This window comes from Chroicocephalus ridibundus, chromosome 4 (genome assembly GCF_963924245.1).
Source record: "Chroicocephalus ridibundus chromosome 4, bChrRid1.1, whole genome shotgun sequence".
Classification (NCBI taxonomy): Eukaryota; Metazoa; Chordata; class Aves; order Charadriiformes; family Laridae; genus Chroicocephalus; species Chroicocephalus ridibundus.
Window position 1 is genome coordinate 74862257 of NC_086287.1, and position 24062 is coordinate 74886318.

Genomic DNA, 24062 nt, shown 5'->3' on the forward strand with positions numbered 1-24062 from the left:
GCCGGGGCGCTCCGCTGGCCAATGAGGGCAAGGGGGTGCGACGGCAAAGCGCCAGTGAGAGGGCGGGAGGGGGCAGAGCGTCCCCTCTCTATGGTGGCGGCGGAAGCGCGGCGGGCGGTTCCGGCGGGTGTGAGGCCTGGCGGGGAGGTTAATGGCGGACGCCGTTCCCGCCGCTGAGCACTGACCGCTTCCCTCGCCGCCATGTCTGTCGTGCCGCCCAACCGTTCGCAGACCGGCTGGCCCCGCGGGGTGAACCAGTTCGGGAACAAGTACATCCAGCAGACGAAGCCGCTCACGCTGGAGAGGACCATCAACCTGTGAGCGCCGCCTCGGGCCTGCCCGGGCTTGGGCCCGTCCACTCCCGTCCCGCTAATGGGCCCTTCCCCGCTCCCTCAGCAGCCGCGGGGCCGCCCTTGGGCAGCCCGCGGGGGCTTTTTCCCTCAGTACCGGCCTTGCAAGGGCCGCCCCCGGCCCAGGGGCTGAGGGGAGAGCCCGGTTGCCAGTCAGGGCTCTGTTTACCCCTGCAGTGGCGTGCTGTGAAGCTGCGAAACGCCACACTGTAGGATGTTGTGGGCACTGAAGGCTTGCCAGCTATCGGGGGAATGTGCGGCGTTTAGTGTATATGCTTTAGGATATAGAAACAGCATCTGAGTGGGGAATGCTCCGGGGAGACCTTCGAGCTCCTTCCAGTCCCTAAAGGGGCTCCAAGGAAGGCTGGGGAGGGACGCTGGATCAGGGAGGGGAGCCATGGGACGAGGGGGAATGGTTTTAAACTGGAAGAGGGGAGATTTAGGTAGATCTGAGGCAGAAATTGTTTGCTGTGAGGGTGGTGAGCCCCTGGCCCAGGTTGCCCAGAGAAGCTGTGGCTGCCCCATCCCTGGAGGTGTTCAAGGCCAGGCTGGACGGGGCTTGGAGCAACCTGGTCTGGTGGGAGGTGTCACACTAGCAGAGGGTTGGAACTAGGTGATCTTCAAGGTCCCTTCCAACCTAAACCATTTTATGAAGTGTGAACCCCAAATAGCAAAGTTATGGAGTATTTAGGCATGTGAACATCATACGTGCATCTTCTCTGGTATGCTCTTTCATAGGCATCTGCCTTTGCCGGCAGAGAGAGAAGCAGGCCATTGGCCTGGATGGAATGTGGGCTCACCCTGTGTAGTCAGTAGGATATGGTTGCCTGGTGTGCCTGGTGATTCAGGTATTGTAATTTAAATTCAGAGTGGTTGCTACCAGAAAAAACTTTACTTCTGTCAGAGTTGCAAACTATTTGCTAGAAAGTTTTACTTTTTTGGTATGAGAATCCCTATATTGTAGCTTCTTCCAGTAAACTCAGATGGATTTATTCTTGATAAGTGCATCTGTCAAGTTGCAGAAACATGTTTACTACAGAAAAATGTTAACTATGACAGTTAATATTCAATTTTAGGTATTAATCACAGAGACTCATGTATTTTTTGGTATAGCTGAGTTTATTCACAATTAGGAGTTTTTTGGAAGTTCAGCTAGAAACTTGAGAGATTGTAATATTTTTATATTGTTTCTCAAAAAAGACTGGGCAGGAAGCTGTGTTTTCAACATCAATTTTTTTTTAAAGTATAGGCTAAGGATTTTGATGTACAGACTAATGTATTCACATTAGAGTTTGCATAGTAGTTTGTTAATAATGTTTTTTGTGTATCTTAAAATGGAAATGAATGGAAAAAGAAATGTAGATGGTTCTAAGCTATAAGTGAAGCAAGGGGAGCTGACTTGTGATTTTGCCACTGTAAAACATGAGGGGGAGTTTGAGGATGGGAAGAGTATATACTGCTTAAGTTTGACATGATTAAGTATTGAGGAAAGAATACACAATGAGATGCATCTCAAGGAAAACACTCCCTTTAAATCAGTCATTTATTCTGTTAATTCAGTTGCTGTATGCCACAAGTCAATAAAACCGTGATGATAACTTGTTACAGCTCTGCCCAGCACCAGTTTTCCTCTCCCTTTTTGACTTAGTCTGACGATCCCATTTTCCCTCCAGGCCTTGTGCTGTCAGATTGCTGTGTTACTTGGATTTTGCTGTTCAACAACGTTTTCCTGTTGCCCTCTGTGCTCTCTAGGAATGACTGATTTCTTGCCTAAGTTTTCCTTACTTTTCTGACTCTTCTCAGTCCCTCTTACCTGAGGAAATCTCTCGAGTTTCCACTGTAGTGTCACTGGAGGAGGCAGAGGTCCAGCACCTAGCCCAGCGGAGTGATCTGCTCAAACTCTTGATCTTACTCCAGGGTCTCGGCCCTGCCCTTAGACACTCAGCGTTTCTCCTCTTCTGTGATCCAGATGTCTGATTTCCGACTTCAAAACAAAAACGCTTCTGACAGTTTAGTTCTCAGGCTCTTCATTTACTTCTGCGTAAAAAAAACACTGTCCTGTGCAGCTTGCTTCCTTCCCAGCAGAGCTTTTTTTCTCCTGTCCCTTTCCCAGCGCCTCTCAGAGCCTCGGCTGCCTTTTCTCTGCGGTGTGGAGATCAAAGAAGTGGCTGTTTAATAACAGTTGCTGCTGATTCTTCTGGGTTTCTTTCCTTCTGTTGAACCAGCACCACACTAGCGTATCGATCAGCAGGACTTTCTGCACTTGTATGTATCATAGTGCAGATCTTGGTGCGATAGGAGCTCCCTAAGTCACAAACAAGAACTTCTAGCCCAGCGCTGTGAATGAGATACTGTTCCATCAAGCACAGAAGGTTCTGCCTTGGGGTGCGTGTTGTGTCAGAGTGATTTAAATTTAGATTTCTTGTTATGCAGTAATGTATTTTCTCCCCCCTTGCAGGTATCCTCTGACAAATTACACATTTGGTACAAAGGAGCCCCTGTATGAGAAGGACAGTTCGGTGGCAGCTCGGTTTCAGCGCATGAGGGAAGAGTTTGACAAGATCGGCATGAGGCGGACAGTGGAAGGAGTTCTGATTGTACATGAGCACAGGCTGCCCCACGTGCTCTTACTGCAGCTGGGTACAACTTTTTTCAAGCTGTAAGTGTCTGCTTCTTGAATGTAACATTTCATTTAAATTTATTGTCACAGACCACTAAACACACATGCTAGAGGTTAAAGTGTGTTCCACTGACAGATGTTTTGAATGGGATTCATTTCTTCCCAAAACTTCCCGTGGGAAAACTCTTTTTGAATGGTGGGGTTTTCATCTATTTGCCTGACTCTGCTCGTGAGTGGGGTAACAGTTTCGAACTGTCTGGAAATCTTCAGTTCATCACTATGGTAAAATCCTGTTTAAAACTTACTATTGGTAGGTAGTGTGTTGTTCTTACATTGTGAAAGATGTTATGCTTACGTTTGCTCGTGCTATGGCTACAAAAATGGTGAAGTGAAGCTCAAGTAGTAAACCCCAGTAAACACAGAATGATACTTGTTTACAAACTACTGGGTGAGCTGGGCACAGTAAGAAAGGTAGGCTTCTGAATTTGAGAAAATTGCTTCAGTTCATTTAATGGTTATCAGTGCCAGAGTGAAATTTCAGTAGTTGGATCATATGATTGTAGTGATGGTGGCGGTGCTCGTTTTCTTTTTTTAAACTGAATGGGCTTGACTTGTCTCGAGTTATCCTGCTTGTGTTCTTGGTCTTATGTTTTTAACACTTACATTGTTTGTTCTGAATTGCGTGTGCGTGAAACCTAATGTTTAATCTGGATTCTTCTTTGACATCTTGATTTTAGGGGATGTGTGTGGGCAAAATATGCTACACTGCAGAAGTTTTGCAAAAACTTATAATGATGAAAGTGTGGGTTTAGGTTTTTTTCATTAACCTTACATCAAATGCAGGATGATTCCCCACACGAGTTTTATTTTCTGCTTCCTGTGTGCTTCAGTGAGTGCTGGCTTTGAGATAAGAACAAATATGGTCAGTATTTGCAACCCTTTCTTCAACTTCTGGTGCTTTTATATTATTGTTAAAACTTTACCTTTTAAGTCTCCCAGTTATTATTGTGGATGTTGTTACCCTTTGTCCTGCGGAAGTATTTTATATAATGGGTGTTTTTTGTTAAGGGACATACAGTAGTCATTTTAGTCACGGGTTTGGTGAAAGCTATCCTTTTGCCTTCAAATTTGACAAAGTTAGATTTGGAACTTCTGACTTAAAGGCCTTGAGTGAATTTGTAACTCCCTGCCTGGAAGCACATCCTTATTTACCTGTGGAAGTCTGTGAATGCAATAAAACATAACTTTAGCTTTCATCATTGATTATTTTAACAGACCTGGTGGTGAACTCAATCCAGGAGAAGATGAGGTAGAAGGGCTCAAACGCTTAATGACAGAGGTCTGTTTTCTTTCATTATGTTGCTATCCCAGAATGTTGGATTATTTTAGACTTAACAGAATAAGCCAAAGCATTACAGTAGTCGTCTTACCGCTTCTGTTATTTTGATGCTTTTGTGATGTTCTCGGGTAGTTAACACATAAAGCAGTAAGTTTTAATTTATCTGCATTGTGAGTGTGACAGAGCGGTCTAGTGGCTGAGCTCCTCCTACCTGCTGCTCAAGTCCTGTGTTCCTTTGCAGCTTTGCTTTTTGGCTGGCTTCAGGCAAGTGAGTATGCAGATGGGCAATAAAATATGTTGCGGAGCACAATTGATGAGGACTTGCTTCTGAGATAGTCTTCCCAATGCACCAGTTAACCTCCCATGCTCTCTGCGTAACCTAAATTAATTCTGTCAGGTAGTGTAACAATGCATTTCATTCTTCCCATTGGTCCGACGGGACTTAGTTCAACTGAATACAGCGTGGAATTTGAAACGCTGTCTAGAGTGTCCTTGTCCTGACGGGTGAGGCTTTTACTAAAAAATGTCACTTTATACAAAAATACTCTTTAAATCTATTAAAAGCTGTTCCAGAGCAGTTCTGAACTATACCAGACCCTTATTACAGCAAGTCTTCATGCCTCCACTGTGTCTTTTCTAAAAAAATTGACACGGGGTATTTAGAGTTTTGACTGTAACTGGATTTTTGATAGATACTGGGTCGTCAGGATGGTGTTCAGCAAGACTGGGTGATTGATGACTGCATTGGTAACTGGTGGAGACCGAACTTTGAACCTCCACAGGTGCGTACTCATGTTGACTTTCATCTTCTTCAGTCACATATTGATTGTTCTTCCAAAAGCCTTCAACCTACCAGTTGGGCTTTTTGAGTACCTGCTGCATGAGCAATTAGTTTTTCTGGTTTTTACCTATTTCACCTCCTTTCTGTGGCGGAGGAGAAACTACAGGCTTTTTCTCGGGGAAACTCCCCTCTCCTTCCTCGCATCTGTCCTGATGGATGAGAAACCACTGGATGTAATAGCTTCCAGTCCTGTGCTGAGCCAGACACACCATTTAAATCCCTAGCGTAGCCACAATGGAAACTCCTGCGCGGCTGCATATGGAACAGATGCCCTGTGAATCAAATAGTCACGCTACCCTGTTTCTAAATGCTTTAATACTGAAAATACTTGCTCAGTTGTGCATTTCTGTCTTGTTGGGTTGTTTAACTGCTCAGGAGTACTTGGATCCTGTCAATAGTTGTGACAGCAACAGCATTCCTTTCTGAGTACTTTTTTATAAAAGTGGTTTTCATTATTTGATGACACAAAAGAACAATTTGACACATTGAAAGCATGCATAGTGCTTGCTAATTTATGAAGTAGCACTTAAGATTGCACAATATTTTCAAAGCTCTGTACAACCAATTTTTATGGTTTTTCTTCCAGTATCCCTATATCCCAGCTCATATTACAAAACCAAAAGAGCACAAAAAGCTTTTCTTGGTCCAGCTTCAAGAAAAGGGTAAGTGTTTGTTTGCAACAAAGGGTTGTATTTATAACAACGTCTAAATGCTTGCATTTCATGCAAGAAAATGTGTTATCAAGTTTGTGTTTGTATGCTTGCAGTTGTTTATAGTAGATCACTACAAAATTAAATGCTGATACCAGTTTTGAAGATGGGTGGTTCTTTGAACGTGAGTTGCTAGTAATTGCTCATTCCTGCTCATGCATCAGTGGATGTATAGCACATGAACCCCATCTTTAACTAGAAAAGGAATAAACTTACTCGAGTGCTATAAAGTGATCTTGTTTTGAGGTATATGTATCAAGGGTGGTGATACCTTGGCTGAATCTGTGGTGGTTTTTCTTGTATTTGTTTTTAGCTTTGTTTGCGGTCCCAAAAAATTACAAGCTGGTCGCTGCACCGTTGTTTGAGCTCTATGACAATGCACCAGGATATGGACCCATTATTTCCAGCCTTCCTCAACTTTTGAGCAGGTATATTAGGATGTATTTGTATTATAGTTCTTGGGAACACATTTGCCGTGGGAAACCAGAGCAATGCTAGGCACTACAGAAACCAGCTGTGAAAAGGTTGCAGCTATCCCAAAGAGCTCAGAATCTACCTCGGATAAGGTGTGACAGACAATTTAGAGGCTCTGATTGCAACTTGCTAGCACCAAAGTCCTGTCTAGCAGTTGTAGCGTAGGAAAATGTGAAATATAGTGAGGGTGAAGCTGTGCACATGCTAAGGAACAGCTTCTTGTAAGTGCTGTTAGGGAGTAAAAGCGAAGATGCGTGTGTGAAGCACTGAATGAGGTGTGCATGTTATCACAGCTTTGTGTTGATTAGATGTGGTGGGTTTTTCAGACTCTGTGTTCTAGAGTTTATCATGCGTAGCATCTTTATAACGCAAGTGTCGGTAGGGACAGCTCTATTTTTTCCTGCCTTTTCCCAGTGTACACGCTTTTTGGCGCTCTCACCTAAAAATGGTTTGTACCTCGGGTCTCCAGGGCGCTCTAGTCTTATTGGTTTCTGTTACTTCAGCAAGTGTTCGGGCATCCCACGGGCTGTCAGCTGTTACTTGGGGAAGTACTTCTGTCATCCACCTACTTTGATGAAAAAAATCTGTTAGCAGAATGTCGGCACTGGTATTGCCCATAACAAGCTTGTATCGAGCTCTGGTTTTTTTCCCCTCTATCTAGTCCCAGTTTTGGCAGTTGTAGTTCTGGGGGTTCCTCTTCCCCTTCCTCTTCCTCTAAAGACAGAGGATACTTTCTCCTGGGTACCAGCAAAATCCCGGCTGTTATGCAGCCAAATGCTGGTTTGGTATCAGTGCAACAGACGCTTCCAAAGAACGGACATTGGGAAGTTGAGAAGGATGCTTGCTTTCACCCCGTGAACGCTGTTTATTGTGAAACTTAGTTGAGAAGAACCAGCTCTGCTGTTGAGTATGTCCATCTGTTACCTTGGAGTATTATAAGGCTGGCCCTGATGGCAGAAATGCTGCAAAAGAGTTGCTGATGAGAGTACATAAATCTCACTGGTATTTTCATATCTGTGAACCTTTCTTGAGAGATGAAATGTTAATAACTAGTTCTTCTGCAACCTTAAGAGACTGATGGGCAATGCTAGTGTAGCACTGGCTGTTAAAAACCATGCTTCCTGCTATACTGTAAAGCTGCCTTACTAAAAAGTTCCCTTTTGTTCTGTCAGATGGAGGCTTATCAAGAACAGAAACAAAACATTTGCTTATTCCAAGATGTCACTTAAATAAAAAGAATGAAAATTCCTCACTTAGTATAATCCTTTTAATTTTAGGTTCAACTTTATTTACAACTGAATTCCCATATGCCTGAAGAGCCCAATAGAAGAAGCCGTCTCTGTGAGCACAGCTTTAAAATGTAGAGAAAAGAATACGTGTGATGCAAGGATTTTTTTTATGTCGTTCTTTTCCTGAAGGCCGCTAAACTTTCTATGATATGAATAGAGAAGTGAATCTCAACTGTTTAGGTAGTAGGGTGGCAATGTGATATAAGTGTTTTAATCACATTTCATTGTAATACTCACCGAATTTTTTTTGTACAACATTAAACAAAATGGTTCAGATTCTGTTTGTCCTGTGTTTGTTTGGTTTTGGGGTTTTGGCGGGTTTTTTTGGTCTCTGTTTTGCTTTAGTCTTTGTACCTACAAGTCTCCTACTTGTAGGAGGTACATATTTTAAACTTTATTGCTTTCCTTCAGGAATACAGAAGATCCTGGAAACCAGAGGAGGACCTAACCCGTTCAGGGACCATTCGGATGCTCTGATCTGCATCCCTGAGCAGAGAGTTAGTCAGAGAGAGATTAAACAGTATGAGTAGGTACAACATAATTTTGAGTCTGGGTTTTTGTTTTTTTTTTTTTTTAACGTAGAGAACAGAGTTGCTGTTTTGAGGGAGTATAAGTACTTAAAGGCAAGCGTAGCCTTTGCTCAAAGCTTACGAGAACTGAGCTGGAAGCATTACTGTGTACAAGGCTTGGAGGGGGTATAAGGTATATCTTTTCCCTCTGTGCCCCCTTAAGAAAGTAATACCCCAACAAATTCTGTTGGGCTGGCCTGAGGTCCAGTTAAAATATGGAAAGTGAGATTAATTTTGTATATTTTTCTGTAGCTACAGGACAGAATTTGGGTCACGTTGAAATATTTTGTTAATGTCATATGCAAGTGGTTCCATGTTATGGTGAGCTCTTGTAGTGGGCCAGCATGCTGTGTCATCCTGCAGGGGATACTCGTGCTTCCTCACCTCAACATTTCAGTCTCCTGTGGCTAGTAAATATCAACCTTTTATAGCGTTTTTTCTTTTTACATGCTTGGCTAAACATCAATTCCAGTTGGATGTGTTCCTTCCTAATGAATCCCTTTAGCCTTCCGTAGTTTTGCTTAAGTCTTTTAAAGAGTTGGTTCCAAATGCTGCCTCTGATCAGAAGATGCACTGTTGCTTATGTGGTGTCCTCAATTATGAAGGCATCGTTGGAGAGTGCCCGCTGCCAAGAGAACTGAGATTTGCCAAAGTGCTTGGTTCTGTTGCCAGCTGTAGGGGTAAGCTACGTGCAGAACAATTGTGACAGCTTGGAGCTTCAGTCAAAATGAAGCTGCGCAGCATGGGATTGATACTGAAAGAATACTGGAAAATTGAGTGGTAGGGCTCTTTACTTTGGTCCTGTGGATCACAGAATGGTTTGGGTTGGAAGGGACCTTAAAGCCCACCCAGTGCCACCCCCTGCCCTGGGCAGGGACACCTCCCACCACACCACGTTGCTCCAAGCCCCGTCCAGCCTGGCCTTGAACCCCTCCAGGGATGGGGCAGCCACAGCTTCTCTGCGCAACCTGGGCCAGGGGCTCACCACCCTCACAGCAAACAATTTCTTCCTGAAATATAATCCAAATCTCCCCTCTTGCAGTTTAAAACCATTACCCCTTGTTCTATCACTCCACTCCCTCCCCAGCTTTCCTGGAGCCCCTTTAGGGCCTGGCAGGGGCTGGAAGGTCTCCCCGGAGCCTTCTCTTCTCCAGGCTGAACCCCCCCAGCTCTCTCAGCCTGTCCTCCCAGCAGAGGGGCTCCAGCCCTCCCAGCATCTCCGGGGCCTCCTCTGGCCCCACTCCAACAGCTCCGTGTCCTTCTGCTGTTGGTGCCCCAGCACTGGACACAGTGGTCCATAGAAGTATGGATGGAAGGGCTGGACATGTAGTTAGCAAAATGTATGGTTTCTTAGACAACCAGATAGGGAAAACAAAGCTAGTAGTGGTGTGTAGAACGGAACAGTTCTCGTGTGGGGAAGCGTGGAGGGATAGTGGAGGTTCGGAAGTCAGAGAACAACCAGCAAAGCGCTGCTGTCAGGGCCAGGCATTAACCTGTATCCCCCATCTCCATCGCTGTCTGCCCCTTGCAGTAATTTTCGTTAATAATTGCATTAAGCTGCCACTGGCAGAGCTCTGGGACGTCGTGTCCATTCCCTGCTTTTCCCGTCGCGGGGCCACCGGAGGAGAACCCTCCGCTTTCCCGCAGCCCTGCGGCGGTGCGGAGGCCGGGGGGGAGCGGTGCCTCTCCCCGTCCCATCCCGTCCCGCCCGGGCCCGGCTGGCAGCGCCGCCCGGGCCGTGACTCAGCGCGCCGGGAGCGGTTAGTGCTGGGGCGGGGGGGGCGGTTTGGGCCCGTTGCCTGGCCCGGCCCCGTGGAGGGGCGGGCGTTGGCGGCGGGGCGGGCGTTAGGCCGCAGCGAGCCGGCGGCCGGGCGGCGGCGAGGTGTCCGCCATGCCGCTGCTCTTCCTGGAGCGCTTCCCCTGGCCCAGCCTCCGCACCTACACGGCCCTCAGCGCCCTGGCCCTGCTGGCCACCGGCCTCAGCGCCTACCGCGCCCTCAGCCAGGCCCCGGACGGCGGGGCGGCGGGCGGCGAACCCACCGGGCCGCGGGCCCTGGACGTCGCCTACTACCTGCTCTCCGACAGCCTCTGCGTCTGGGTGAGCCCCGGGCGGCGGCGGGGCCTGCGGGCCCGGACGCGGCCTGCTACCGGGGCGGGCGGCGCGGCCTCCGCCGGCACCTCGGCGCGGCCGGGGAGGGGCGGGGGGAAGGCGGGCGGGCTTGGGAGGGGGTGTCCGGTTGTTGGTGTGTGAAAATAAAGAGGGGGGTCCCGGGAGAAGGGGGAGGAGGGGGCCTCAGCCGGGCCACGGGCCGCTTCCCCTCAGGGGCTGCCGGGGCGATGGGGCTGCGGGGAACTCGCTTCTCTGGAGCGAGCCCAGGGAAGGGCAACGGAGCTGGTGAGGGGTCTGGAGAACAAGTCCCGTGAGGAGCGGCTGAGGGAGCTGGGGGTGTTCAGCCTGGAGAAGAGGAGGCTGAGGGGAGACCTTCTCGCTCTCTGCAACTCCCTGAAAGGAGGGTGCAGCCAGGGGGGGGTCAGTCTCTTCTCCCAAGGAACAGGCGATGGGACAAGAGGAAACGGCCTCAAGTTGCGCCAGGGGAGGTTTAGGATGGAGATTAGGGAAAATGTCATCACGGAAAGGGTTGTCAAGCCTTGGAACAGGCTGCCCAGGGCAGTGGTGGAGTTGCCATCCTTGGAGATGTTTAAAAGCCGGGCAGACGTGGTGCTGAGGGATGTGGGGTAGTGGTGGGTTTTGCCAGTGTTGGGTTGATGGTTGGACTTGATGATCTGAAAGGTCCCTTCCAACCTGGGCAATTCTCTGAAAGCCTCGAAGTTCAGGGCTTGGGCTTGTCCTTGAGCCATGGGTGGGTTTGGGCGAAGCTCTGGGGGTGTTTTGCTGCGGTGCGGGTTGGATTGTGCATTAGCCCTTCTCCAAGCACTGCGTGTCCTGCTGAACCATCAGGTATTCCCAGCCCAAGCTTCACCTTCTTATATTTTTAAAATAACATTTAAAGTCATGCAGGTAAGAGGAAGCATTGTCACCGTTTAAGAAAAAAAAATTCTGTTGCTCTCAAAACCCAAACCCAGCAGTGTTATACACATCTCGGCTCAGTAATTCCTCAAGCTGAAATAAAGTCTGAGCGAGGGGGCACCAGAAACCTAGTTGCACGGCTGCTGTTGAGCTTCCACGTGTCTGTCAGTCAAAGGTGGTATTAGTTGGATGTCTGCTCCATAACGTGCTTGCTTTTTGACTCGGGCGCTGATTTTTGAATATACTGAGCACATTCAGCCTGTCGAAGCTCGGTCTCAGGACCTTAAATTAAGAGCACTGGAAAAGTTGATTGTATGTTCTTCAGAAATAACAGGGTGAGGCCGCTTCATCATCCCCCCCCTCCCCTTTATTAGTGTTCTGCATAGGTCAAAAGTTAATTACAAGTGTCTTGTCAAATGTTAGGAGCAGTTTTCTGCTCCTTGCTGCTTTGCTTTAAAGCAGTTTCCCCAGACGGATTTAAGCAGTGTTGTTACAGAAGGGGGAGTGTGTTATTCAGTATGTTTCGAGACAATGAATCTTGTTCCTGTAACAGCAGATTCAAACTGGAGTTTTCTCATTTGTCCTACGTTAAAAACAATGAGCATCTTGGTGATCTGTAAGTTTTGTCCTCACGTTCCTTGGTGCTAAGATTTGCTAATCTATATAAAACAATTTACTGTGAAGAGGTAGGCTTATGTGTTGGATATACTGGTGTATCAAACTGACTGCGTTAGTGTTTCTAGAAAAAATTTAAGTGACTTATCAGCTACTGTACATGTCTTGGAAGAGGCCAGGCTTAAATTTCACCAAAAAAAAAAAAGGCAACTAAAACTATTCTGTGAACAATGGTAGGTTTTGTTAGACTCATTCTTTCCCCTCCTCTCTCTCTCTTCTTCTAAATAGGGCAAAAGTATTTGTTGCTGACTGCTTTATTTCTTTCCAGGTACTAGTGAACACTGCCTGCTGTTTTCTGATGTTGGTTGCTAAGCTAATCCAGTGCGTCGTGTTTGGTCCCCTTCGTGTCAGCGAGAGGCAGGTGAGACAGCTGTTTGTCGCCTTGGGTACCTGTGCTGGTTCGTAATTTCTTGGTGTACGGCTGGTGTGGTTTTCTGTATGGGGTGGCTGAAACTACACAAGAAAAGTAAATTTTAGAACAGCTTAAATCTTACCATTTGGACTTCTCACTTTTGAAAATGTTGTCCGGTAAAACCATACAGAAAACAATCTGCCCGAGAAAACTCTTCCTGGTTAGCTGGGACACCCGCAGCCACAAGCTTGCAGTTTATTTCTGAAGGCAACTTTTCTTTTTCACTATTGCTGTTGTATTTTATAAGCCCATGGTGGACTTGAAAATCCTGCTTCCTTAATGAACGTTGTCAGATTTCGTACAAGCGTGCCTCACTTAAGAATATTTATAAAGTGTTCTTCCCTATTCAGTTTGCGTTTGGCAGCATTTCTGCATTGTGTTTCGTAGTTAAGTTATCAGCACTGGCAGGATGAGTTCTCTCTGGTACCTTGTTTTGTGCCTTGACTGCTGGAGGAGCACTTTCCATCCTCAGACGCGGAGTGGGTGGTTTATCTGCCCTCAGGTTTAAGAGGGCATGTGCCAGAGGAGGGAGGTAAGCAGGGCTGAAAACTCCAGCTGTTTCGTCCTGCTCTTGAGCTAGTTGAGAACGTTTTTAAAAATTCAGCAAGGGAACCATTAAAGCCCAGGCTTTTTAGAAACAGGATCCTGCAGAAGATAAAAGCAGCAGCAGTGGTTTGAATAATATCTGTATATTTTTTTAAAAAAGGAGAAAGTCAGATGCTTAAGTTGCTCTGTGTAAATGCAGTAGCAGTGGTTTGAAGTGTGTTCGTATGGTTTGGTTTTTTTTTTTTTTAAAAAAAAGATGTAAGTGCAGTTCTTTAGGAAAAACGGGGATTTTTGACATGCAGAACTGAGGCACATGAAGCTTCTTTAATAGCCATGGATCCCTCGACGCCCATTGTATTTGTGATTTGCACCCTGTAGAGCCTCCAAGTGAAGCGTATTAAAAACAAGGCACTCTCAAACTGCATTGGGCCAGACTTTCTTTCGTCTGTGTTGGCTCTAAGGATGTGGAATTTTAACCGGTGATAATTTCCAGGATTTTCTCTACCCTCTTAAAAACTGAAGTGAAAAGCAGTAGCAGTGTGGATCCCTGTGCGTTTGGACAGTGGGAATATGTTTCACTTCTCATGTAGAAGAAAGCTGGTTATTAATGTTGGCGTGCCAAAAACAGCAGCATCATGAAGAAATTCTGGGCCTGTCTTAACTAAACTCCTGGTGATTTCATCGTGTTCTTTAACAAAACGTTTTATTTCATATTTTTTTTTTTATCCCCAACAAGCTGGCTTGCTATCTACTGCTTCAGACCATCGTATTGTTTCTTTCATACTGCATTGTGCATGGAAATAATTTTTTTTTTTTTTTCATTGCTCATCCATCTCCTTCTCCACTGCAGGCATTGTGCTTTTTAAGAGCGGACTTTGTCATCCTTTCTTAATCGTCTGTACTTTTTGGCAGGTTTTCGGAAGCGAGGTGCTAGGCTCTTTGGGCATCTTGTCTGTCTAACTGTGGCGGTTCTTCTAGCAAAGAGGACTTTGTGTTTGCGGCCCAGGAGCTGTGTCGCTTGGGCGTGGAAAATCAAACTGGGATGAAACTTGGTTTGTTTTAAAAAGTTTTAGAAGTATGGCAGGAAATTACGTTGTACGCCACATTGCACAATTATGCTGTGGTGGTAAAAAAGACTAGATAGGTACTAAGGACCACTAATATCTCGAATATGTTTTTAATTCAGTAGGGGTAACAAATACTATTCAAGATGCGTGTGCAGCAGGCTTTTGCTAACCTATTGTCGCATTTCTACTTCCATCTTTCTTTTTTCTTTCTCTTTTCCCCTCCTTCTCTCCCCTGCATGTGGATTGCCAGTGCTTTCACGAGAGTAACCGGATGTCTTCCTTTACAGCATCTCAAGGATAAATTCTGGAATTTTATTTTCTACAAGTTCATCTTCATTTTTGGTGTGCTGAATGTTCAGACAGTGGAAGAAGTGGTGATGTGGTGCCTCTGGTTCTCTGGACTTGTGTTCCTTCATCTTATGGTTCAGCTCTGCAAGGATCGCTTTGAATATGTAAGTTCTGATGAAGGGCTGCCTTTTGGGACATGCAAATTCTGCGTCTGGTTTGGGCACTGGCTCATAATAGATTACAAACACATCATTTAGGCCTTTTCCCCACCCTGCGGTGCTGAGCACGTGCACCTCCCAGTAGCTTTGAATACTTGCTTTAAAGTGCAACATCAATCTCACTCCTTCGGTTTTCCCATCAGACAAATGGAGCTGAAGATACTTATTTTCTTTGATAAATTGCTCCTTACGCGTGCCCTGTAATTACTATTACATAACTCTGTGAGATGTCTTCATAGCTCTCCTTAGTGAAGAAATCTTGACAACAGAACATCCCCTAGATTGCTGCCCTTCAGTATGGGTCCCTAACGCCCATGTCTGCGGATTCTGTGCTCGGGGTTCAAGCTCGTTTACATCTACCAAATATTGACTGCCCATGTCTTTACAATATACAGTGCAATTTTCTCCATAAGCTGTATCCCAGTTTCTGTTAACACCAGGAATAAATTCAGTAGAGACACAGAAACTGAAGGCTAGGCAAGGAAGAAGGAACTGAAATTTGAACAATAAATCTTGCCCTTTTAACATCTATAATGGACACGCATTTTCCTCAGCTCCTCTGTCCTGGAATAAAAGTTTGAACTAAATTGAATCTATGAATTTCCTTTCGATAGCTCTGTGCTTTGTAATAATTTTTTTTTTTGTTATTAATATCCAGTAGGGCCTGTTAATTCACAAGTAGCTAAGCACTAAGTTTGAAACTAGATTGGTTGGGGTTGGGAAAACTGAGACAGAAGTGAACAAGGCAGTCATCTGGTATTTTTAGTGTTGTTCAGAAAGCTGTAAAAGAACAAAGCCCATGTGGGAAGAAATCCTTATTATATGCCTTCTGCCTTCAAAGCACATATCATAATTTTTTACTTGGACAAACGGTACTTGTGTGATCTGCCTTGCAAACTCAGGGGGATGTGGAGCTGAACCAGATATGAACAAGAAAGAACCAATTTAAAAACAAAGCATGGGAGCCAACTTCATCCATCAGACCAGAGCGAAGCTTTGGGCAACTTCTTTTTTCCTTGTTGTCTTCTTCGTTTTCCTGCCCTGAAAATAACGGGATGGACCACCTGAATACCTTGCCTCTTGAGTTGTCTTTTATTTAGACAGCCTAGGTGTAGCCTACCTTTAAGGTAGTTTAGAGAATTAATACACTATATATGCTATTCAGAGACAACTGTTTTCGGTAGGTTCTGTCCAGCAGTCTCTAGGTGCAAGTTAAATTTTTCAGGGAGGTGTCTCTTTATTCCAGAAGAAAATGACATTGGAAGAACTAGAGGCTGGAAGATCAAGCTGGACAAATTCAGATCAGCTGTAGGGTGAAAAATTGGCAGAACATTTATTCTTATTGCTCAAAGACTGTATAAGTTCAGGTGTGTTTCTAAAACGTGTGTTCATCTTAAGCAGATGCTGTGGATTTGGTGCAGAAACTACTGTGTGAGAAGGTGCCTGTGGTTTTCTTGCACGGGTGATCCAAACGTTAGATCAAATGATTGTAATGGTCCCTTCTGACTTTAAAAGCCTAGTGAACGTAAACGAGAGCAAGATGAGCGGGACTTTGGGGTGGTGTGTGGTTTTAGCTTTATTCTGCATCATTTATTACCACAGTGTGTGGTTGAGGTCTTGGTTTTATTCTAGAAAGCAGAAGATTTTCCTGAATGAGGACTTGTTTGGTGAGGCGACTATGGAAGGCAGGGTGGCTGAAGTACTCCTTTAAACCTGTTATGCACCTATATGTTTGTGTTGCAGCTTTCCTTTTCTCCTACCACACCCATGAGCAGCCACATCAGAGTCCTGACCCTGCTCATAGCCATGCTCCTCTCCTGCTGTGGATTAGCAGTCGTCTGTGGTATTATTGGCTACACCCATGGCATGCACACGTTGGCTTTCATGGCAGCAGAGGTGAGACTTCCTTCATAACGTGTCGTGGTTTCTGCTTTGCTTTTCACCCCTCACTTGGGGGTCTCTTGGTTTTCTTTTAGTTTCCCACAAGGAAGAAACTCCAAAGATGCAAACAAGTCCTCCCGTCTTCTAGAGTAGTTGCCAGATCAGCTTGCTTTCTCTCTTTAGAGTTTAAGCCTGCAAAAAATCTTGATCTGAAGAAGAGAATGAGAGGATAAATCTGTAAGGTGATGCTGAAATGAAATGGCAGCCTATGAAAAAATAATGGTTGTGCTTCATGAGCATTGCAAGAGGGGTTAGTTGAAATGGCTGCTAGAGAGAGGGAGAGAGTGTGTATGAAAGTGTAATGCGCACCTCAGCCTGTTTCTTTGAGGCTGTGTTTTCTATTTAATTTCCCCCAAAAAGGAATGAGACTAACATCCTTTCCTTAAGGCATACTCAGGGGATTTGCTTACGTTTGTGCAGAGAGATGCGTCTCAGCTGAGATGAGCAGCCCATGTTTGTGCACTCCTGAACCCATTGCGGTGTGGAGTCAACATCAATGTGTTTGTGGGGTGAACATCAGTATGTTTTTAATGTTACGGTGAGTTGTTGTGCTCTGCCTGAGGAAGTAATAATCTTAAACAAAGGGGTGGTAACCAGAGTAATTGCAAACAAGTCGTGTTAACACATCCTTGGTTCAGATAACAAGTAGAGTGTGTGGTTATTCTCTGATCTTGAATTCATACTTGGGAGTTAGTGAGGGGGAAAGAAAACGGTCAGCTGATCGTAGGAGAATATGATGCTGGTCACACCACAGTTCGGTTATTTAATATGTCAGTTTACCTTTCCTTAAATGTGAGAAAATGCAAGGCCAGATTTGTAATTACCCAGTGGAAGGGTGTTGAAGATTTGTCAGTGTCCCTAATAGGTGGGGTCTCGTTGGTGGTGTGTCTCTTATCTTGGCTTGGCAGAAGGATGTATCAGCCTTGTACCAGCATGGGGCAGGTTTATCAGGGAGCATTGCAGTGCCAAAGTGTTGCCCCGTTAGTGCTGCGCCATGTAGTGGTGTACGTGTTTTGGGTTGCAGGATGGGGCCCAGCTTTTCATTTCGGTGGGAGCTGTTCTGTCTGCTTGTTAACAAAGGAGGGGCTCGGTCAGCATAAACGTGTGGTCCTCAGCCAAGCCATGGATCCACGCAGCCGCTGGTGGCCAGCAGAGGAGGTTTGTGGGGAATGTATAGGAAAGGGTCTTCTACCCTTGCTTGCAGCGGCTGGCGTTTGAGGACGTTCCTGAGCTGAGCATTGCACAAGCCTGTTGGGCTTGATAGCCCCAGATGGACTCTGGAAACTTGTCTGATTGTTTATTGAACTCATTTATACTTTGGCCTCCGCAATATCCAAAGGCACATTTAACTTGGCTTTCTGTACACAAAAGAGCTCTGTTAGTTGTTCTGAGTCTTCTGTCTGATAATGTCCCTGGCTGTCATCTAATACATTTATGGTGAAAAACCACAAAGACTCATTCCCTTTTTACTCTTGTTCACACCATTTGTTGTTTTGTAGACCATTCTCTTGTTCCCCTTCTGACTTTCCTTCCAAGCAAAAGACTTCTAGTCTGTTTAATATTTCCTATGTGAGATTGTCTCATATCTCGCCCTTCCCTGAACCATTTAAATATGCCCTATATGGGTTAGGTGACCATGAGTAGTTTCCATGATTTTAATACCCAGCGCTCATTAAGTGGCATAAAACGTTTAGGTTTCTTTCTGTGCAGTTACGAGCAGTGACACCTCGTGGCAGTCCTCAAGCTCTCAGCAAAAAGCATTCAATCTTGCAGCCTAAAATGTTTTCCTGATGGTGGCTTGTGTGATGCTGTTCGAGGGGGACCCTGCCAAGTCTCCTCCATTAGTGGCTATTTAATTACATTAAGTTACATTAAGCTATTCATCTCTCTCTCCTGACTCTGCAAACATTGATTTATCTTGATGCCTCAGGGTTTTCAATAAAGCAATTTAGATGTTTTTCTCAGGTTTTAGTTAGGCTTTCCCTTGTTCTGTGTTGTTGGTCAGCATTTTTTTTCCTGCATAGGGTGGATGTGAAATTTGCAAATGCCCAGAGGAGGTTGAGTAAGGACAGTCTGTATTTTTGAGTAAACATTAAGCTGTTTTGCCTTAATACATGGTATTCGAGAATTAGGGCTTAGCAAGTAATGTCCAGTCCATCTTTGCACCTTTTTTGTTGTAAGAAGGAATTATTCCATTCCCATAGCGGCCGTCCTCTAATCCTGTTTCATACAGCTCAGTTAAAGCTGCATAATGACAGTGATATTCAAATCTTAGAATTGTACCTTACAGATAACAGTATATTTTCCTGTAGAGCTTCTTATGCCGCATCCATTATCTTAGGGTTTGAGTGCCTTCCAGTCGCGTGCTCATCTACGTGACTGGTGTCTGCCACTATCACGGAGCCCCTGGGGGTAGAAGCGTGTGTGTAGTGGAGCAGAACAAGAGCTCTTGAGGTGTTGGTACTGAAAATGTCCTGCTGTACATTTAGAACCTTGGATTACAGAGTTGTGTAACTTGTGATGCAATGTTGGGCTTTCTGCGAAGCATTTCTTGTGTCAGAACATTGAAATGTGTTTCTGGAAACAGTGGGGGAACCAGAAACTAGCACCTTGACCCAGTCCACAGCAGCTTGTCTTTTTAATCTTGATGCTCTTGCTGCCTCAGCACTAACCACTATAAATCATGTCTTGGCAACATTAACTTGTTAAAAGTTGCGAAAATTGGACTCTTCAGATTTCTACCTGACAGACGTCTTCCTTATCGGAGACTTTATGCCATGTGTACTGGTTTTGATACCAATTAGTGCTCGATGGCATGTCCATCCAGCAGCTCAGGTAATCGCCCTGCTTCATCACTTGCCTGGTTAGGATTTGGACATATTTACTTTTCCTCTGTGGTCTGCTCAAAGTTTCTCCATAGCCAAAAGCCTTGTGTGAGCAAGGTGTTAGTCTCTGGTACCCACATGTGGGGTAAGAGGAGACAGAAGAGGGTCTCATATCGTGCCTTGCAGGAGCAGCTAGGGTGCCAATTTAACTTTTTTCTGAAAGATGTTAATGATGAGAACAGCACAACATGCTAGATGACTGCTGCTACCTTCTTGCCTTTTTTTCCTGTTATTTTAATGATGTGTGCGTCTTACCCTGAAGGCCTTTTTAGGATGAAAGATTGCACTGATGTTTAGTCACAGGAATACTTATTTTAAAGCCAACTAGCGAACAGTTGGCAGATATGTTGGGTATTACTAAGGGTTAAATATCCATCAAAGTATTTTAAGAATGCTTTTTACAAGTGGAAAAAAATGCTTAAACCAACTGTTTTATTGCTATATTGGGAAGTTAGTGGTTTTGATAGTTCTTCTGTACTGTTTTTGATACTTATGCTGAAGGCACGCCATCAGACCAGTTTTACAGAAATGGTTTCAGTTGCTCATGGTAAATCCCCTGCATCTCAGTGTCACTTGGCCCCTGCTAACGAGGGGACAGTCTCTGGAGGGGGTTCCTCCTGTCCGGTTTTCTTTCGCTGGGAGGATACAACAAAGGGACGGGGCTCTGTGGGCCTGACAGGTTAGAGAGAGGTGATGGGACCACGTTTCTTAGATGACAAGAGGCCATGGACATGTGGTTAGGTATTCTGGAACCAGGCCTTTCTAGTGACTTGTCTTTGTACTTCTGATCTGCTTATGCTTTCTGATACACTCTTTTTTTTCTCTGTACTTAGCCTAGAGAAGTATGATTAAAGAGAGAAGTTACTTTTGCAGTGTCCACATCTCAGCAAAGGGGAAAAAATATTTGAAAGTGCTTCCATGGTATCACTCATGCTATTGAGTGATAAGAATAGAAAAAGGTGATACATCCTATGTAGTGGGGGAAAAAGCGAGACTTAAACAACAGTGATGCTAGTGACTGCTCCAAGAGCATTGTGTGCTTGAGAACAATTTCTTCTGTATTTATATATGAGCTTCATGTTTGTCACAGGTATATTGTGCCCACGGTCATCTATAGTGACTGTTGGTTCACAGGAACTTGTTAAGCTGCAGTAAATGCGTTTTGTATTACAGCCCTTTAGCTCCTGCCTCAGTACCACTCTCCCTGCCAGAATGTTGTTAACGTACCTTTTGTTTTTTCCCTCCTGTCTTCCGCAGTCTCTGCTTGTGACAGTCAGAACAGCTCATGTGATTTTACGGTGAGTACCTTACGTTTTGCAGGGTGGTTGTTCAAGGAGGTAGCGCATATAGCGTGTTGATTTAAGAGCTATATGTAGTTACCTTATTGCAGTGCAGATGCATGTTTGGAGATGGACAAAGGTGCTTAACCTTAGCCTGTACTATTTTTAAGCATGAATTCTGTAGTGCATAGATAGCTTTAGTGGGTGCTAATAGTTTGAGGCATGGATTAAAATGGATTGGTGCTGCCGTATGAGTGTTGATATATGCTACTTAATGTCATCCTACTGTGTTTCTTTTAAGATCTTTACCTCTAGAGCTTTTGCTTTGACAAAGTAATGTGCACGTGCAGCTGTAATGCACATGTATATGCGTATGTAGGACATGATGTGTAGCACAGAACCTTTTTGTCCAGGTGACTATTGGCATTCCAGGTCTGTCACCAAGCTGTAGTGCCTCACCTGAGAAACACCTCATGTGCTGAAAAACGTCGGTCCATAGTTACTGTAATCCCAAGATTGGCTTTTGGTACATGCAGGAGTTTTTAGCAATCTTCTTTGTCAGCTGGTGGTATCTGTCATGCCAGCGTGGCTAAGCATTGATTGCCTTTTGTCTTTTTAAAAAGTTGCTGTTTGAAACCAGTAACACTAAAAAAAGTCCCCCATGAAAGCGCAGAGTGTGGGCACTGAGCTTAGGAAGGGCAAAGAATCCATATCCAGAAGTTGTTTGAAAAACGGATAAAGTAGTTTGAATGCTAGAGATGCTATTTAACAAAAAGGATAGAATAATGTTAATTTCCCTGCTCTTGCAGATACGTAATTCATCTCTGGGATCTCAACCATGAAGGAACGTGGGAGAGCAAAGGCACTTACGTCTACTACACGGATTTTGTCATGGAGCTAACCTTGCTTTCACTGGATTTGATGCATCATATTCATATGCTGGTATGAAATACTGAACATAATATTGAGCAAATAGACTGGCCTTAAAATAAAAGGCGCTTGGTATATGTATTTTATGTATTTTTTTGCTTTGCTGATATCATGAACCAAGTATTACAGAGAAGTTCTTTAAATAAAGAGGAAAATGTAGTGTGGGGGGTTCTGGCATTCTTTCCTGCTGTGTAATTGGAGTCCTCACAAATAACTTTGTTACGGAGTATTAACTACTGTGTAATTATTTGTTTAATAGGTGTTTAATTAGCTCTGTAACTGAGTAATATCAGACTGAATTATTTTAACTGGCAGGGGACATTAAACTGAACAGGACCAGATACAGTTTATCCTTATAAATACTGTGCTGCTTAAGTTGTATCTGAAGATGTAACGAGTAGCGATACCTGTGAGCGCTTGTGGTTAGTCTGAATGGGCTCAACAAAAGGAAAATTCTTCAGTGCTGGTTTCTTGATTATTTTTTTTTTCTCTTAAGACCTGATGCAATTTACTGTGGCTGCCTCTTGGTTCCCGTGGTGTTTGTTTCTAATCACCATTCTGTTTTTTTCCAAAGCTATTTGGCAATATCTGGTTGTCAATGGCGAGCCTGGTGATTTTTATGCAGCTGCGGTATCTGTTTCATGAGGTTCAACGAAGAATTCGGCGGCACAAGAACTACTTGCGTGTGGTTGGAAACATGGAAGCAAGGTGAGCCTCTTCCTTGCTCTGGGATCTTGATGTGCATCTTGGAGAGAGGACCCTGATGAAGAAGTTGAGATTCTTTTTGCGTTCCTTTGACACACGATGGCATGGTGTAAGCTGGAGAGATGCCATCTTGCAAATCAAGCTTTTAAAGTCTGTACGCTTAGGGTATGTTTTTACCCATTTTATTTGTTAAAGAGGGACACGCTTTTCAGGTTTAATAGATATGTAGGATTGACTGCTATAAAAGCAGTATTACTGGTAGCATATTACTGGCAACAAGTGAACTACTCTGTCCGGTATTTTTTCTCCTGTATTCTCTTGTATACTACCTGAGGTGCTGGGGTGCATAAGCTCTGCCTGTTTCAGTTGACAAATATTGGCTTTGGCTGTGATAGAAGTAAATGCTCTTAAATTTCGTTAGGCCATACTATTCATTTACTGCCTGAAATTAAAGCAAAATATTCATTAAAACCTGCTCAGCTTTAAGTATGTATTTATTAAACCTGAAGCCAACTTTAAACACTCTCTACTTGTAGTTGAGCCGAGAGTGCCTTGGGATTACTTTATTCCATCCCCTGCACTGAGGCAACATAGAGAAATCATGAGGCCTGTTAAAACCTAGGATTGTGCCAGATCCTACTGCATCTCTGATCCACTGTTTTCATAACTCAGCTACATCCTTACTAATTTTAAGAGCAACAGGCAGTTTTACTCTTTCTGTGCATCACTACCATTTTCATTGTGGACTTAAGTGGGTTTGACTACCTCTGATACTTGCTGCCATTGTCCAGATGGAGAAGACTAACTTCTCTAGAAATTCCTGAGGTTTTCGTTGTGAAAAGTCATTTAATGTCTGTAATATCAGGTTAAGAGCTGCATAATGAAGTTCATCCACAATGCGTTGTTTCTTTTCAGTAAGATGTAGCCGCTAAACCCCTTTAAGCTGCTCACAAAGCTGTTTGAGTTGCAAGTGTCTCAGACTTCTTGTCTGAGCAACTTGATGTGGTTTTGTCGTTATGATTGTTCTGGAAGAGCCACTCTAACTTCCTCCTGAAGCTGCCAATGGCAGCGAGCTCCCTGCCTTTTCAGATATATTCCACACCAGCAGTACTGTGAGATGTTGTTATACCACTCGTCTCTATATTGTCCGTGTTTGGGTACTGTGTAGTAGCTGCTTGTATGGCTCTAGTTTAAAAAAAGAAAAAAAAATGAAATCAAAGACAAATGAGGGTTGGCAAAATCTGAGGCCGAAATTAGTCAGACCATAAATGCTTATGATCCCAAGAAGACATCTTAATGGGTACAGCTATTAAAGCTCATTTAGAAAAATGACGTAAGCCAAATCCATACATGCTATAATTTGAGGTTCTCAACCTAATGATCATACTTCTTGGAAGATACTCAGTCAAAGCTTTTTGAACCTAGGATGGATGCAGAGATGTGCAAAAAAAAAAATGTGCCTGCAAGAAGGTATATGGGAGATACGTGTGTGTTTGTGTGTCTTCCTTTGTGGAATGAGTTCCAGTAATAGAAAAAAAATAGCAAACCTGCTGGCACTCCTCTCCCAAGGAAGAGTTAACATGGAGGATAAGGTTTTCTCAGCGCGGATTCTCTAGACAGGAGGTCACGCTGAGCTGGTGCAATCGTTATTTCTGTCTCTTCCTTTTTCTTCCTTGTAGGTTTGCGGTTGCAACGCCAGAGGAGCTAGCAGTCAATAATGACGACTGTGCCATTTGCTGGGACTCCATGCAATCCGCACGGAAACTCCCTTGCGGCCATCTCTTCCACAAGTACGTTGGGTGCACCTGACTGTAGAAAGGAAGGGATATACATACAGGCACGTCTGAAAGTTACAGCAGGATGACAAATAATATCTTGCTGCCTGGGCCATCTTG

The 24062-nt window shown here is 44.5% G+C and overlaps 2 protein-coding genes across 4 annotated transcripts in view; both read left to right on the forward strand.

The window, feature by feature from the left end:
- Positions 1-55: 55 nt before the first annotated feature.
- Positions 56-7899, forward strand: NUDT21 (nudix hydrolase 21). 2 transcript variants are annotated; one of them, XM_063334212.1, is made up of 8 exons: positions 56-317; positions 2809-3009; positions 4246-4309; positions 4551-4577; positions 5002-5091; positions 5737-5812; positions 6174-6288; positions 7612-7899. In XM_063334212.1, exons 1-8 carry the CDS (start codon positions 202-204, stop codon positions 7631-7633), a joined length of 711 nt encoding a protein of 236 aa, XP_063190282.1. In that variant the 5' UTR covers positions 56-201; the 3' UTR covers positions 7634-7899. The 2 variants fall into 2 exon arrangements, with proteins under 2 accessions (XP_063190282.1, XP_063190283.1); XM_063334213.1 differs by lacking the exon at positions 4551-4577 and having other exon boundaries at positions 61-317.
- Positions 7900-9957: 2058 nt separating this feature from the next.
- The window catches only part of AMFR (autocrine motility factor receptor), a 29974-nt gene continuing 15869 nt past the window's right edge, over positions 9958-24062 (forward strand). Inside the window, exons 1-8 of one of the 2 annotated variants that reach the window (XM_063334222.1) lie at positions 9958-10290; positions 12164-12256; positions 14208-14372; positions 16170-16322; positions 20510-20550; positions 21342-21474; positions 22037-22170; positions 23847-23957. In XM_063334222.1, the coding sequence (XP_063190292.1) occupies positions 10084-10290; positions 12164-12256; positions 14208-14372; positions 16170-16322; positions 20510-20550; positions 21342-21474; positions 22037-22170; positions 23847-23957 (1037 nt within the window). In that variant the 5' untranslated portion in view covers positions 9958-10083. The remainder of the gene's footprint in view (positions 10291-12163; positions 12257-14207; positions 14373-16169; positions 16323-20509; positions 20551-21341; positions 21475-22036; positions 22171-23846; positions 23958-24062) is intronic. The other variant, XM_063334221.1, reaches the window with a different exon arrangement.